Below are 17,795 nucleotides of genomic sequence, written 5' to 3' on the forward strand. Positions count from 1 at the left end.
ATAACAATGAGAAGGAGGTTGACTTCTTCTGATGCTAATGGTTGCTGCCAACCCGGGTAGTGGTGATAAGGTCTTCTCCTCTGCTATACTAAGCAATATCCAGCCTCTGCCAAATTTTAACTCAAGAGCTGAAGTTCATGATGTTGAGGATATTTCTCCTCCCCCTTCTCCTATCAAGAAAAAACAAAAAAGAGGTAAGAGCCCCATAGCTAAGGTTCATACTCCATCTTTCTTTGGATGTATCTTGGAGAAAGAGTTTCAAGCTCCTGAGTTTGTTAATGAATATCTCCTTAACGAGAGAACGAAGTTAGGTTTCACAAAACTCCCTTTGGAAGAAACTCTGCCTCGTGTTTAGAGGATGTTGCTTCGCTCGTCCACCTATACCAGGGATGATGAGAAGAAAATTGCTATCTTTCAATCTGAAGTGTTAGAGCAGGAGAAAGAACTGAAGGATGCAAAATCAAAAGCTAAAAACATAAATGAACCCATGAAAGTTCTTAAAGGAGAAAAAGAGAGCCTGCCAGCCAAGGTTAAGACATTGGAAGAGGCAAAAATGTCTTCTGACGCTAGGGAAGAGAAATACAAACAGCAAGTTTCGGAGCTCATGCAGTGAATTGACGATCTCTCCCTTTCGGTAAAAAAGGTCGAGCAAGCTGCCATAGATGGAGTTTTTGATGTGGAAAAGAATATGTTGGGCCAAATCAATCTTATAGGTCCCGACTTGGAGATCTCCAATGTTGGTGCTTTTAAGAAAGCGGTTGACAGAAAAACTATTGATATCATCTAATTTCCCTTGTTTAAATTTTCTAAGTATGTTTATGTAGTTATCTCGTAACTTTGTTTTGGATGTAACTGACAATTTATTTATGTCGTTACTTAAGTGACGTTAGTACCTACTGCCTTCGGGCTCGGAAACTTTTGTTTCCGTTACATTATTTAAGTGCTTTTATTTGTTTACCGTTGTCTCGGTTTTAATATTTATAGGCACCTTTCCTGGTAGATCACCTTTCCATTAAACCAATTCTTTTATTTTCAGATGAATTAGAAATAAAAAATAGAGCAATTGTTATTCAATTGTATTTTATTATGAACCATTCCAGTACAACAAGTTTATACTGAGGCCTCATTAAAAATCTATATTGATAGGAAAATAGTGCCTCTTATTGTAAGAGTTCTTAAAAGATGAAAAAATTTCCTAAGGATCATACCTTTTTAGATGAATTGCATTCGATGACCTCAGGATCTCTGCACCATCTAAACTCTCTAACTTATAGGCTCCCTTTCCCAAGCTCTTCTTGATTCTGAAAAGGCCTTTCCATGTTAGGGCCAACTTCCCTAGAGTTCTCGATGCCCCGGCATCAGCCTGTCTTAATATTAGATCCCTGACTTGGAAGCTCCTAGGCTTAACCTTGGTGTTGTATCATTTTGCAATATGTTGTTTCAATGCTTGCTCATCTAGGTTGGCTGCGTACCTTATCTCATCAATTAGGCCTAACTCATCAGGATTCTCAGTGTTCCAGAGGAGTAGCCTTGGATTGGGTTCACCGATCTCTACTGGTATCACTGCTTCCTCTCCATAGGTAAGTTGGAAGGGTGTTTTTCCTGTAGAGGATTGGGGGTAGTTCGATAGGACCACAAAACCGACCATACCTCGTCAACCCATGATCCCATAAAATTGTCCAACCTCTTCTTCAATCCTTTTAAGATTATTTTGTTTGCAGCTTTAACTTATCCATTTGTCTGTGGGTGTTCTACTGGCACGAGTACTTGATATATTCCCAGGTCAGTTAGAAATTCTCGAAACTTAACTTCTGCAAATTGAGTTCCATTGGCAGTCACTATCACTTCGAGGAATCCAAACCTTGTTAGGATGTCTCTCCATACGAATTTCTGATATTGAAACGTTATCTTCCACAGTGGAACGACTTCAATCCACTTGGTAAAATAATCAATTGCCACTATCAGGAATTTTACCTGACTAGGTCTTTGAGGAAAAGGTCCCAATAGGTCTACTCCCCATTTCACGAAAGGTCTTGTCAGTATCACAGAAGCAAGTTCCTGAGGTGGAGCTTGATGAAGGTTACCATGAATTTGGCATTTTTGGCACTTCCTCACAAAATTCATTGGTTCCTTTTTGGTAGTGGGCCAATAGTACCCAGCTCTGATGACCTTCTAAGCCAACAAATTGCCCCCATATGGTGTCCACGGCATCTTTCGTGTACTTTCTGCAACACACAATTAATTTGTTAAAGTGTTAGGCATTTAAGCAGGGGTTGCAAAATGCCCCTTTTAGACAATTGACCATTAATCATGATATATTTTGCTGATTTCAAGCGCAGCTTCCTAGTTTCTTTGGGATCACTTGGAAGGATCTCGTGTTCTAAGTACATGCAAATAGGATCCAACCAAGTAGGGTTAGTGCCAGATGGTAATATCATGACATTGGAGGAACCCACGGATGGTTTCTAGAGTACCTCCTGAATTAAACTCCGATTCCCACTTCTTGTCTTGGTATTGGCTAATTTTGACAAAATGTTAGCTCGGTATTTTGTTTCCAAGACACATGCTTAATACATAATGTCTTAAAATTTGAAATTTCATTTTGTACCTTCTTCAAATATAATTGCAACAATGGATCCTGCACCTGATACTTGCCATTAACTTAGGAGGTTATGATATGGAAATCACTATACATAGTTAGCGATGTTGCACCGACTTCAGTTGTCAATGACAATCCTACAATTAAAGCCCCATACTCAGCCTAATTGTTTGAGATCGGAAAATCAAACTTAATAGAAGTTTCGATGACCAGATATTCCTCTTTAATCAAGATGACACCTACACCCCCATGCCTTGTTTGGGATGCTCCATCAACGTGAAATTCCCAAATTGGTGACTCGGAGAAGAATAAGTAATTTTGGCCAAAAAGTCCACCATTGCTTGTGCCTTAATGGCTGAGCGTGGTTCATATCTTATGTCAAATTGTGACAATTCTATTGACCAGCTCTCATTCGACCTGCCAAATCTGACTTTTGCAAAACTTTTTTAATCAGCTGGTTGGTTCACGATTATCAAGTAACTTTGGAAATATTATCGTAGACAACGTGCCAACATTAGTACCGCAAAAGCAAGCTTTTCTAACTTTGAGTATTTCACTTAGGGACCTTGAAGGACCCTACTAATAAAATACACAAGTCGTTGTGCTGAAGCTATGGATTCACCATTGACAAATAAATATAGGTATAGCGACTTCCTGGGCTCCGGCTTTGTGAGGACAAGAGGAAAAGATAATAAAATTTTAAAGTGTGTGAAAGATTTTTCACGCTCCCCCGTCCATTCAAAAGCTACTCCTTTTTTTATTATTTTAAAGAAAGGTTTTTCTTTTTCAGTAGAGGCTCCAAGAAACCTTGACAAGGTGATGACCTGACTTGTCAACCTTTGCACCTCCTTAAGATTCTGAGGTTTGACATATTTAAAGTGACTTTACAATTTTCTGGATTAGCTTCAATACCTCTCTGAGTGACCATGAATTCGAGAAACTTTTCTCCCCATACTCCAAAATGCACACTTGTCGGAATTAACCTCATGTTATGAAGTCAAGGTTATCAAAAGTTTCTCGCAAATTAGCTACAAGGTCATCATCCGATCTAGTTTTTATAAACATGTCGTCAATGTAGACTTCCATGTTTCTCCCGATTTGCTATTTAAACACCTTGGCCATTAATCTTTGATAAGTAGCCCCTGCATTTTTTAAACCAAAAGGCATTACAGTATAACAATAAATTTCTTCTGAAGTGATGAAAGCAGTCTTATCTTCGTCAGGTTGGTGCATCGGGATTTAGTTATAATCACTATATGCATCTAAAAAACTTAGAATCTGATATCTTGATGAAGAGTCGATCATATTACCAATGTTAGGTAAAGGAAAACAGTCTTTTGGACAAGTTTTATTCAAATCAGTATAATTCACACACTTTTGTCATTTTCTATTAGACTTTTTCCCATTACAACATTAGATAACCAAGTTGAATATGTGAGCTCTCTAATAAAACCAGCGTTCAACAACCCTTGTACTCGTCTCTTAACCTCGTTAGACCGGTCTTGGGACATTTTACGATGTCGTTGTGCAACCAATTTATATGAGGGATCCATAGCAAGTTGATGGGACATGAACCTGGGATCAATTCCAGGCATATCGGATGGTTTCCAAATAAGTAAGTTGTGACGTTACCTTTTAGAAATATTGAAGTTTTGACTTCAAGGGGTAAGCAAGTCCTTGTTGATGAATGTATATTTTTAGTTTCATGCCCAATTTGGAATTTTTCCAAATTGCCATCAGGTTTGGGCCTCAGCTTTTCCTGATCTCGTGAATCCAAGTCCACCAAGAATACTCCTGTAGATTCATTTGCTTTATCCATTAAGTTCAAACTTACAATGTTGCATTTGATGGCGGCCACTCAATCTCCTCGAATGTGGCTACACGACCTTTTGCCGACATATACTTCATAATAGAAAATTTGGTTGAAATGAAAGCACATAGATTATTTAGGCATTTTGCGTCCGAGGATAACATTGTAAGCCGTTGAGTCTTTCAAAACGATAAACTCTGCCTGTACAACCCGAGCTTCCAGTCCCTCCTCTATCATAAAGAAGAGGTTGATAACTTTGTCATGCTTAATATAGTAATTTCCCAAACCCACCCCAGGTAGGTATGGTTTGAGATGTCGATCCTTAAGCCCTAAGACGTCAAATGCGTTCCTAAAGAACAAGTTTAAATCTGTTCCAATGTCTATCAGGATTCTCTTAACAATCCTATTTCCTATCCTAGCCGTGATTACCAAAGGCTCATCATCTTCTAAAGTGGTATATTGGAAATCCTCAGCAGTAAATTGGACAATTGGAAAACTCTGTAACTTCAAGACTTCGGAACTTCTGGATTTGGCATCCTTCTTAACTGCGTTTTTGGTTTTTGCTGAACCATTTTTTCCCAGCACGACATTTACTACCACTTGTGCAATGGCATCCTGGTTCTCGCTGGTTTTATGCTTTCTAGGGTTCCTTATTTCTCGGTTTTTGTCAATGTTTTGCCGTTGGGACGGCCTAACGTGTTGAATGATTTCTGAAAGTTTCATCTTGGATGGCCTGTTCCAAAACATCCTTCAAGTCTATACAATCTTCCGTCCTATGACCATAGGATTTATGATAATCACAATATTATGATTTATTCAAAGAAGCCCTAGATCGTATCTGCGTAGCTTTGGATAATATGCCTCAGTGTGACACTTGTTGATAAACTTCTGCCAGTGATGCCACTATGGTATATATGTCGAGAACTTTTCCACACGAGGAACTGTTGCTCTCAGGGCATTTTGTCCCGAGCTTCTGGCCTTATTAGGCAAGGGAGCTGGATTTTTCCGCTTTGTCGAGACCACCTTTGAAACATCTTCGTCCCTCATGTATTCTAGAGCGATTTGGTGGATTTCTTCCATAGACTTCACATCTTTTGAGGTGAAGTGCCTTCTGAAGTTTCCTTCGAACAATCCTGCTATGAGACAGAGGCAAACAACCTCGGGAGTTCAGGTATTAACCTCCAAAAATGTTTTGTTGAACCTATCTAGATAATCTCATATGCTCTCTCCGGTCCTTTGTTCTATTCCAAGTAAGGAGATTGGGTGCTTAACTTGAGATTGCCTGGTTGTAAAATGAGCAAGAAACTTGATCTTGATGTCGTGAAATAAGGAGATAGAACCAGATGGCAAAGGCTAGCCCAGAAAGCATGACTGGAAATGCTTTGCATCTTATAGCATCACTTTCCAGGTTCATTCGTGCTTCGAAAGCTTCTATGTGCTCCTGAGGATCAAACTTTCCTTCATATTTGAGATCCGTTGGTTTATCAAAGTGCTTGGGCAATCTGACTTGTAAAACGTGTGAAGCAAACGGGGTTTGCCCCATGATTACGTACTTCCTAGAATTCGTATACTGCCTAGGGCTTGGGCTCTTGTTCGGAGCCCGTTTCCTCTTGGATTGGGCAGATTCGGAGTTGGACCTTCCTTGTCTTTCATAGTCATGGTAAGCCTCCTCATGACGAGGGTATCCTCCAAGTTCACCGATGACTGTCCTCTCGTTGGTAACCTCGGGACCTCTCCGGAGTCAACCTCTCCCGGCTATCTGGCTGATCTCTAGCCGTGCAGCTACGAGATCGAATATTTTTTGGATTGTGAGGGTTCTTCCAGCTTGCGCTCTAGTTCCTTCATTTTATGTTGCATTTCCTGCATTTCTCGCATCTTGTGACACGTCTCTTGCATTACATGGTCATAATCTTGTGGCCCCAAGCCAATGATTCGACGATCAGTGTTATGCTCGAATCCTCATGATGTGTTTCTTTGAGTAGAGTGTTTTGATTAATGGTTGATTGAATCTTGTGTTCAGCTATGGTATGAAACAAATTCAAGATGTCTACAAACAGTCAATGTTCGTACCTGATAATTGAGACGTACTTATGAAAATTCAAGATCTCGATGTGAGTTGTTTAGACCAGGCCAGGAGGACAACTTGCAAAGACACTCTGAAATTTAAGTCAGTAGTACGTTTCTGGTAGTGACAATGTGTCTTGTCTTACCCATTTACATTTGTCTTGCTTGTTTGTCGTTTTACCGACCCGGAATTATTTTTGTATTACGTTACCCATATTCTTCGCATAACGTTAGTAACGTATAATTCCATGTGGTCGGATTCTCGCTATTCATTATTGTCCAGAATAGTTAGATTTGGTATTCATGCTTTGTTGTGTGTAACTTCACGTTAAGGGAAGCACGCCCATCTTGATGAAAGTAGTGGTTGCTTGTCATATGTAGATGAGCTCTGGGTCCCTAGCATTGTCACTAGTGTTACGATAGGAGTGTATGAGACTTTTATGCGAATGTTCTGGATACGGACTTTGGAAATCTAAAAAATTTTAGGAATGTTCCACGTCGTTACCCTAACAGAGCAGGGGATCCTGCAAGTTAATAAAGGAATCAACAGAGGAGTTATGAGGTTGAATGATTCATACTTGTCATTGGTCACATTATAGGAAGGTTAGAAGTTGGATCTTAGGGACTTAGTGTGTTCGTAATCACCTTTTTAAAGCTCTTTGCTAGAGATGTAGGCAGTTACTAACTTGGGAGCTAAGTCATGTTGGGAACTCCCAAGTCGCTTATTCTCCAAATCAGAAGGGGAGATTCCTACATTAAGACTTAGCTTGGAGCCCAAATTTAGTCGGGTCTTGGTGGAGCAGGTTTGTCCTTACCTGTTTTGTTAACAAAGGTCATATTGAAATGGATTAACTAGTTTTTTTTTTTTTTTTTAGTCGGTGGATTGGACAACCCCCAATCCTAGGTATCCCAATGGATTGGATAACCCCCAATCCTAGGTACACAACACACCCACATACTCTTCACATATTTTATCACATTTTTCCTCAATTGTATTTTCTAGGGTTTGAACCCTAGACCTTGAGGTGGGGAGGGGAGAGAAATGCCATTAGAGTTAAGACTCATTCGCGGATTAACTAGTTTAAATTTGATGGTCAAAGAATAGGTCCATTTAACATGACATGCTCAAAGAGTCAAACTCATAGTTATCAAACATGGACCAAACCCAGTATGAGGCAAAACTTACTATTATGCTAAGTTTTTTATTCATTATATATATTGTTTTTTTTAAGAGAAATGCTATATAGCTAATAACTCATAAGTCTTTGATCAACCATTAAATTTAGAAATTTAATTATATCAATTTTTTATATGTTCAATTTTCAATTTTTTAGGATACTAATAATATCCAATTTAAATTAAATTTGATTTGCATTCTTAAGTTCTCTCAAACTCATCAAACATCCTAAAATTAATGAACGAGTCTAACGTTTAGATTTTATGGTTTATAATTTAAAATTTAAGTTTTAGAGTTTGAAGTTTACAATTTGGATTTTTTTCACGATTAAAAATTTAAGTTTTAAGATTTAACTTTTAAGATTTATTATATGTTTAAATTATGTTTTATTTTAAATTTAAATGCAGTCTGACTTTGTATTTTAAATATATGAAAAATAAATTATGAGACATCAAATCTAATAATGCGTTTCTTATATTTATTTAAATTAATCTTAATAGTCATTGGTTAAATAAAAGTGAATTTTATTAGTTACTTAATTAATCCTATTATTTTTAAAATACGTATTACATGAATAAAATTACATTATATTTTTATGTATTTGAATTAATTAATTTTTATTTAACCAGTATAAACTAATAATCTACTCATTAAACTTCTAATAGAGTGACTTAGTTTCTTGATAACTGGTTCACTTCCTGAGTTGATTTGACTAATGTTTGGGAGTCAAAATTTAGAAAATAATAAAAGAGTCATAAATTTTTTTTATTTTTTTTAATGAATTTATTTTTATTTTATATTCTTTAAGTATTATTGAATAAATAAATAATTTTAAATATAATCATTAATTATATAATTATAAATATTATGTATATAAAATTATAAGAATTAAATTAAATAAAATAATTTTATTATTATTATTATTATTATTATTATTATTATTATTTTCCTACCATTTCTCGTTCCTTTTGATAACTATGGTAAGACGTGTGTGGCTAAAATGGTGAGACTAGGCTATTTGATAGCTTTACGAACAGCGAAAAGAAAAAAAAAAGGATTACTAAAAATAGAGATTATGCTAAATAATTAATAATTTTTTTAAATAATATAAATAATAAATTTTAAAATTAATTTTAATTTAAATAAAATACATTACATTTTAAATTATTTATTTAAATTTTAATATTAAAATAATTATTTATATATCTAATAAATTAAATATATAATATATTTATTATTCATATTATTTAATATTTTTATTGTCTATCTATATTTTTTTCTAAAAAATAAGAATAACAACGATATGCTAATACGAAAACCAGAACTATCACGGTGGAATTGGTCAAAATGATAAATACCTTTCTTCCTTAACCAACCAATTATTTGGGTTTTGAATCTCAAGAACGGAAAGGAACAATCCTAGTTGAATCAATGGTAGTTGCAAAAATGAAGATGATCCCACCAGACCAAATATTCTTTGCTCGTTCAACTCCTGTGTATAACTCTGAAGAAGGAGCATGCTTTCTTTGAAGCATGACAAAAAAATACAAGGAGGATTCAAAGTTCAAACGCATAAAAAACGAAAAACAAAAAGGGAAACACAACTCACAAAATAATCAGTTACTCCAAAAGATTTATGTAACCGACACCGACAAAATACAAATCAGCATTTTTAGGTATTGTTTGTTTGGATTGAAAACCAGTGGAAAGAAAATAAGAGGAAGGAAGTAAGAGGGAAAACATTTATTTTCCCTTGTTTGTTTAGAATGAAATTTTTAATGGAAAACTCAAATAGTGTAAAATCTAGAGTGGGTCCCACCTAAAATTTTTCTTTCCAATCCTGGACAGAAAACTGAAGGAAAAAGGAAACCCAACAGCGCTATCTCATATTTGCCCTTTTATAAAAAAAAGAGAACAAGAAATACGCAAGAGTTCTTCTCCAAGCATGGCGAAATTGAGAGGGACATAGAAGCATTCAAGCTCTGTTTTCACCATAAAATCAAGAGTGCATTTCTTCTTCAACTTTGCTGTTAGTATCAACATTGTACTACAAGCATTCTCAATCTAACCTTACACAAACAGGTTAGGGTTCTACAATCTCTGATGTGAAAAAGTTGTCATTTTTCTTCTTTTCTTCATATGTGAAACGACTTCTGCAGTATGAAATCTGTGGTAGTTCTTGAAATTTTTTATCTTTAATTTGTATTGATAGCTTTGTTGTTTCTATCTTTTTATTTTATTCTTTCTTTTTTATGTTGAGCTACGGTGCCTTGTGATTTGAGTGCGTTACTTTGTTCTGTTGTGTCATAACTAAGAAATCAAAAGTTGTGATACTAAAAAATCCAGAACCTTTTAAATCTGTTGGTTACAAAGAAAATGTTAGGGTTTTATCTATTTCAGATATGGGTAATCTTTTGTACATGCACATTGTTTATTCCGTTGTTGTTAATGTTAAGTTTTGGCTTTTGTACCCCAAAAATGATATTGCAAGATCTAAATTTAAAATTCATTAAATATAGAAAAAAATTACTTTTCATTCAGTGTTTGCTTTAAACATGTTTGGTTAATTTTGTAGTTTCAGCATGTAATACACGTTGGTGATGAAGATTGGAAGTTGTTTTACTGCATAATTTTAACTGTAAGCACGGCATGGAAAATATTTTTTTTGATGATTTTCCCTTATTCCAAATATGCAATCCTATTCTGGTTGAAAATCAAGAGCATGCATCAGATGTTTCTATAGGTAACCAGAGACTTATAAATAGCATTGAGAGTCAAGAACATTTGTTAAATGTTCTCAAAGAAAATTGGGAGAGGGATAAGAAACTTAGTACAATAACAATGCTGTGTTATACTGTCCACATGTTATATTTTCTTAAAGTGATGGCTAAGAAAGTTGACAAACCCATAAGAGATCACATTATTGGGAGAGAAGAGATTCGAACCACTTTGTTACGACAGTTGCGCGAAACTAATAGGTGTCGTGATATTTTACGAATGAGCTCACATGCCTTTTTAGAGTTATGTGCAAAATTAAGAGCAACCGGTCATGTGAAGGATACTATACATGTCACAGTTGAGGAGCAAGTAGCTAGATTCTTATATATTATAGGTCATAATGTTAAAAATAGAACCATTTCATTCTTCTTCCACCGGTCTGGAGAAACAATCAGTCGTAATTTTCATGCTGTTCTAAGAGCTGTAATCTCACTTGAAGAAGAGTTTCTTCAGCAACCTTCCGGAACAACCATTCCATCAGAGATTCTTCGAAGCAATAGATTTTATCCATATTTTAAGGTATGATTAGTTGTACATTGAATTAGAAAATCATAATTAGTATATAAAACAACTTTTCTTTTTAATTAAGTTATATGTACAGGACTGTATTGGAGCCATTGATGGAACACATGTCAGAGTCAAGGTTCCAATAGCTGATCAACCTAGATTTCGTGGAAGAAAAGAATGGCCAACTCAGAATGTACTTGCTGCGTGTGGCTTTGATATGAGATTCACATATGCTTTAGCAGGATGGGAAGGCACTGCATCTGACTCTAAAGTTCTTAAAAGTGCACTATCAAGGGATGATAGGCTCAAAATTCCAAGAGGTTTATCTATTAAAAAACTTTGACATGTTTAAATAAAGTGGTGACATCTAAAGTATAGTATTTCTATATGATTTTTTTTAGGCAAATTTTATTTTGGGGATGCTGGATTCATGCTTAAACATGCTCTAATAACTCCATATCGAGGCGTAAGATACCATTTAAAGGAGTTTGCTGGACGTGAACCTGAAAATGCATATGAATTATTTAACCTTCGTCATTCTTCGTTACGAAATGTGATCGAAAGATCCTTTGGAGTTTTGAAAAAAAGATTTGCAATTATAGCAGGTGGTACAGAACCTTATTATGACGTAGAGGTTATGGTTGACATTGTCCTAGCATGCATTATACTCCACAACTTTTTAATGGGTGTAGATCCTGACCAACACTTAATTTCTCAAGTGGATCGAGAATTACAAAATAATAATCCAGAAGCCACTAATGAAGAAAGAGAAGAAGTAAATGAAGATTACCGGCGAGGTGCAGCGCTTAGGGATAACATGGCGGCTCAAATGTGGGCTGACTATCAAATTGAAAGATGAGACTTATTTGAACCTTCATCCTTATGAAGGGGAATGAAATTTTTTGAACCAAAGTGAATGTAATGTGTGAATATCATGTGAATGTTAGGACTATTATGTGTCAAACTAATATTTTCAAAGGTGTAATACTCATGAGTATTGTGAAAAGCATGATATTACTATGTATGAAGTGTGTAGTTGAAACATTCACTTATGATGATAATTATTTTTTAAAATTAATTAAATTACTTGTATTATAGGAATTACTTCTAAAGGTAATGTTCTTGGTTAATTGATGAATTCATCATTAACACTTTTTATATTATTATTTCATTGAAGTTAATTTATAGAAGATTGTTTTTATAATTTAGCTCTTAATTTTTCAGGTTAAGACCAAATGGCAAAGAAGATGGCATCTCAAGGTGACACATCAATCAAAGACAATTTAAGGTGGACTGAGGAAATAGATGCAGCTTTTCTTGATGCTTTGATTGAGGAATGTAGTAAAGGAAACAGAGTTGAGGGCACTTTTACAACAACTGCATATGACAACGTTCTTGCAACTCTAAAAGCTTCATTCGGGAACCATCTTCGTAAAGATAATCTTAAGAATAGACTGAAGACTTTGAAGGATCACTTTGGAGTTTGTTACGATCTCTTTCATAACTTAAGTGGATTTTCATGGAACCCAGAAACCAAACTCTTTACCGCTGAACCTGAAGTTTGGGCGGATTTAATTAAGGTAATTAATTTCATGATAAGTTGTTACTAAAGTCTATAGATACCTTTGCGCATGATAAGTTGTAGTATGAAATTATTTTGACCTGTGATTTTAAATGATTAAAATTCTTTACAAGTGTCAAATTTATGTGGCAAATTATGCTTCCTTGATCTAAAAAATTTTAACAAATAACTAATATGTGAGGACTAGATTTTCATGAAGCTATTGCTCTTGTATATACTTATTTATGAAACTATTCACAAATTAAGAAAAGAAAACCGTATAATTAAATTACATATATGTATCTATTTTTTATATAGGCAAGACCAGATGCAAAAAAGTGGATGCGAACTCCCATCAAACACTATGATAAATTGTATTTTATATACGGTCAAGACAGAGCTACTGGAAATATTGCTGGAAGTGCCAAAGAAAGAAATAAAAGTATGGCCAAGATGAAGGAAACAATTAATTTGAACGAAGATGAATACCAGGGGTTTGACTGTGAGTGGAATGATTGGCAACCTACTACTCATTCAACTAGCTTTGTTGCAGAGGAGAGTCCTGATTTAGGTAACTCAAACCAATCTAATGGAACACAAGGGAATCATAGAGGTTCTAAGCGTAAAGCACCAATGAGTGGTTTATTTGAAGCTGATATGGAACGAATGAGTAAAGGTATTCAAGGATTGACAGATATGTTGAAGGATGGGAATAATTACTATGATAAATCACTTGACATTGCTTCGAAGCAAGCGTTAACAGCTGAAAGGCAAGCTGAAACAGCTGAGAAACAAGTTATGCTAGCAGAAAGACAAGTTCTGATAGCTGAAGAACAAATTCAAGTTGCCAAGATCCAAGCTCAAGCTGTTGAGAGAGGAATTACATTCCTAGAACAAAGTAGAGCTCGAATTTACTCTGAAAATGATGTGTATAACGAGCTAAAGAAATTGGGTGTTGTCAAAGAGATCTTTTGGAGTTGCTACCGTTTTCTCTGTAGAGATGAAAGAGCAAAACGAGAATTTTTTGGTGTTCCCTTTGAAGATCACCACGGTGCATTATATGACTTAATGAAAGAAGCTGGTGCAATTTAAGAGGAACGCAATCAGTAATGGTAACATATATTTTGTGCATGTTTATGATTTTAGGATTTAATGTTGTATAATCTTAGTAGAGCCTCTATATTTTGTAATTAATATACTCATGAGAGTCTTAAAAGAGGCTTATGGTTGGTATATGCTTATGTATTTTGAATATGAAGTTATATATCTTGGATATTGACTGAAGTATATATTTAATGCATCAAGAATTTCATATTATAATATTAGTGTTGTTGTAGTTGCTCTTTGATTAATAGACCCTTGAAAACTACCTGATTATACTGAGAGTGCTAGAATTTTAAAGGTGATATGCATAGACCCTTGAAAACAACCAGAATTTATGTGGTTGATTATATTGAGAGTGCTAGAATTTCAAAGGTGGTATGCATAGACCCTTAAAAACTACCAGGATTTATGTGGTTGATTATATTGAGAGTGTTAGAATTTCAAATGTGGTATGCAAATTATTTGGTGTTAATAAATTTGTGTTGTTGATATATTAATTGGATAGTAGATTAGTATTGTGCTTGGAATTTGAAACATATAATTTTTCTTGTTGAAGATAACAAATTTAAAAGAATTAGCTTTAAAATATATGAAACTTCAAATCCTTTAAAATATATATACTATTTAAAGAGCAAGCACATGTGTTAGAATTTTTTCTACCGTTGATGTGTATGAAGAGAATTCAATAAAATTTGTATTAGCTATCCATCATGCTTTGCATGAATCCGGCTGGAATTTTTTTTTTTTAAAAAATTTAAACAATACATTATATTTTGTCTTAAATTTCATGAAGTAATACATTGTGTGATGTAGGATTTTATTTGGTATGACTCAAACTTATTGTAACATAAAAAAATTATGATTGATGATCTATCTTTAAATTATTAATTGTATTAATATATTTAATTTTTTAATTATTTTAAATTAAATAATAAATTTATATACATAGAATACCCTTTTTACAATACAAGGACAAAAATGTCATTTACTACTAATTTATTCTTCTTTCTTCCTAATTTTCTTTCTAACCAAACAAAGGAAATTATTCTTTATTTTCTTTTCTTTCTTTTCATTTTTCTTTCATCCAAACAACTCAAGAGAAAATAAAAATACATTCAAATTCTTTCCTTTCTTTTCTTTCCTTTCTATTTCCTTCCTTTCTATTTCCATCTTCCCATCCAAACAAACCCTTAAGGATAGACCCAAGAATATCTCAGATTACTCTAAAATATAAACAGTAAATACTAAATACCTAGCTACCACATGGATCTAATTCAAGAGCATGAGAGGATTCCACAAAACTGAAAGGGAGAAAAAATTTGCAAAATTATTATAGTGAAATAATAAAAATAGAAAGTAGATTTGTTCTCACCTTTAAAGCGAAAGTGACGATCAGCGGTGTAAGCACTAAGCAAAGTAAAGTCAAGTCTATCTTCTTCCTTCTTTCTTCTTTATTTTTCTTTGGCTGTGGACTAAGACATTATTGGTTCAGCTTTCAACTATATATTGTGAGTTGTGAACAACACTACTAAAACGAAGTAACTTTATAAATTAGAAAAATAGATCCTTTCAATTTTTTTTAAATTTAAAAAAATAAAATATAATCTCTCATTATTAATTTTATAAGTAAAATTAATAATAAATATAAAAAAATAATAAAAAATTAAATTAAATAATTGATATTATCTATTTTTTTTATTCGAAAAGATCCACTCCCCATAAATTAAAAACAAGTTATCCTAAAATTATATATTCTAAAAATTTAAATAACAAGTGTATAAAGACTAAAAAGTCATATCAAACAGATAAATAGTATGCTTGATTCCACGTATTAATAAAAGGACAAATATAATGTTTGGACTATAAGCCAAATAGCCAATGAATATATATTCTCTGGTGGCATTGAGTTTATGGTGGCCAAATTGGCTACATCAAATACATCTATGAGAGAGACACGTGAAAGCTAGTTTTAGTGTTGACCGTTCTTTAACTGGGTTAAGATGCAGTAAAATTATTAACAATATACGGTAATTGTTTAGTTTTGCTGTGGTTAAGTAATAAACATTAAAAAAGACAAATTAAAAAAATTAAAATAAAAATTAAGAAAAATTATTTTTTTTTTATTTTATTTGTTGCCACTGTCACACTTGAAAGACTTTGGTTTAAAGCTCGTGGCAGCTCGTTGAGAGTGAAATCGCCGCAAGCAGCAGCCCCAATAATATGGAACCAATCACACTAGTTTATTTCGTTTATTGGCACTCTAAACTGGTCGTCTCTTCCTCCATCACTGCCACTTAATAATTCTCCGCCGGTCTTCTCTTCGGTCATTTTTCCGTTCCTTATCCTAACAATGATCGCTCCTCTCATCTAACTACACTGCCAAATTCATGTTCATTTTCGGCCACAATAACAAGTCTCACACTTGTATGAAATTAACAACTAACCCCTTCAATAGAATTGTCCTAGCAATTTTGTCGCTGAAAATTTTTCTACTGCACTTTCAAAATGTCAATCTTTCCTACACAAGTAAAGCCCATCAAGCAACTCATACCCTCTATTTCAATATACGATGAACAATTGCTTCCATGGCTGCACAATTTCAGACCTTCTTTCCTACACAATTTCACCTGCACCTGCAACACACAAAATTTCAAGTTGAGGTAGAGAACCAAAACAATTTGTAACATCATGTAGTATATTACATCCATTTTCCTGTATTTGTGGTTTGTGTTTGTGCCCCTCAAAAATGCTGCTGACGATGAACAATTGCTTCCACACCACTGGTATCATGGAAGCAATTTAATCCAACATGCAATTACCCTTTTAGCCTTACCCATTTTTTAAATTTTCTTATTTATTTCTGCAGTAAAACTTGGACTATACACAATATAGTTTACCTTATAAGTACATAGATAATGACCTTGTGAAACCTCACAGTTGTCGTATCTTTATTGGCAGGTCAATATCTAGCCAGCTATAATCATCGTAAACAATTCCACCAGAGTCGTCGCCACATAAATAACGTAGAGTAAATGATTAAAATATCTACCAAAAAATGATTAAAATCACTTTTCACTTTTAAAGGCATTGATAAAAATATTTTTAAAATATTGTAAAATATGACCAAAATAACTAAACAATGTTGAGTTTGGAAAACTTTAAATTATTGTGATGATCAAACATTGTTAAAAATGTCAATTAAAAATTATTAATTTGATTTGGAACTTCAAATTATTTGATTAATAATTTCTGTTTTGTGTGCAGTATTTTGTTCAATGGGCATATGCAACAAAAAGTCCAATAGATTGAAAAAATATTCAATATGTGGTACAAAAATATTCAATCAATGTGGCTGAATTATTTTTGCAAATGATTTTTGGGCCAAGTATCAAGAGAACAACCCAAATTGATTTTGTTGTAAGACCAACAATGCTTGGTCCGAAAATTAAAAGAAAAGAGAAAGGAAATGCTGCATGCCTCCCATAATTACCTACTCCCACTTTGGAATGGAATTCAAAGTGATCAAATGGATTTAATTGCATTGGTAACATGAGAGAGAAATTTCAAAATTGATTTGATAGCTTTTATTACTCTCGCACGTTACTAAGCATGGAGAGTGGGAAATTAATTTCTTTTAATTTCATTCATCAATTACATTAAAAACTTTTCACTCTTCTCTCTCTTCTCTCTACTTCTCTGTCAGGAAGAAGATGGCGCAAGTTGTCAGAGAAGGTAGAAGCATAGAGACTATGAAGAGGCAAGCGGCCAAGGTGATGATAGTCCTTGCAAAAAGAAGATCAATGGTATGGTGTGGCTGAGATCTTTACCACTAATGGTAAAATGTGGTGAAGAAACCTCAAGCTCTCCAGACCTAGAAATGGAAGCAATCAATTTCGGTCAGAGAAGAAGATCCATGTGGTATAGCTCGTTTCTACTTTTTGTTCACTCATCACAGAAGGTAGCTACTGTAGCTACGTGGAGGAGGAAGCAGAAGTGGAGCAGTTAGAGCTGTCAAGGATCAAGCATTCATCAAGGGTCAGAAATCCTTCTTGGGAACCAAGTCAAGATGGAAGGCTCAGATTGATGAAGTTTGAAGAAACGGGATGAGAGAGAGGTAATTGCATGTTGATTTTAGCTTTCGGTTCCCTCTCTCTTCTCTTTGTCCGAACCGGTTTTGGTGTTGAAGAAGAAGAAG

General features: G+C 34.3%; 2 protein-coding genes across 3 annotated transcripts in view; one reads left to right on the forward strand and one right to left on the reverse strand.

Annotated features, from left to right (window-relative positions):
* LOC107627388 (TMV resistance protein N-like) overlaps positions 1–15,120 on the reverse strand; it is a 40,780-nt gene extending 25,660 nt beyond the window's left edge. The window contains exons 1-3 of the mRNA XM_021115952.2: positions 14,973–15,120; positions 14,853–14,901; positions 9,009–9,174 (exon numbers count right to left, since the gene is read on the reverse strand). The gene's annotated coding sequence lies outside the window, so the exon portion shown is untranslated. The remainder of the gene's footprint in view (positions 1–9,008; positions 9,175–14,852; positions 14,902–14,972) is intronic.
* Positions 12,171–13,588, forward strand: LOC148574808 (uncharacterized). 2 transcript variants are annotated; one of them, XM_088503732.1, is made up of 3 exons: positions 12,171–12,515; positions 12,815–13,266; positions 13,309–13,588. In XM_088503732.1, the coding sequence occupies exons 1-3, from the start codon at positions 12,171–12,173 to the stop codon at positions 13,586–13,588; spliced, it is 1,077 nt and encodes a 358-aa protein (XP_088359858.1). The 2 variants fall into 2 exon arrangements, with proteins under 2 accessions (XP_088359858.1, XP_088359857.1); XM_088503731.1 differs by having other exon boundaries at positions 12,815–13,588.
* Positions 15,121–17,795: the final 2,675 nt, after the last annotated feature.

This window comes from Arachis ipaensis, chromosome B2 (assembly GCF_059453495.1).
Source record: "Arachis ipaensis isolate K30076 ecotype BB chromosome B2, ASM5945349v1, whole genome shotgun sequence".
In the NCBI taxonomy this organism is placed as follows: domain Eukaryota; kingdom Viridiplantae; phylum Streptophyta; class Magnoliopsida; order Fabales; family Fabaceae; genus Arachis; species Arachis ipaensis.

Excerpts from the sequence above, each read along its gene's own strand:
- LOC148574808 (XM_088503731.1), top strand. The coding sequence starts at position 12,171 with ATGGCAAAGAAGATGGCATCTCAAGGTGACACATCAATCAAAGACAAT. Across the intron at positions 12,516-12,814 it reads TTTGGGCGGATTTAATTAAG|GCAAGACCAGATGCAAAAAA; the intron begins GTAATTAATTTC and ends TTTTTTATATAG.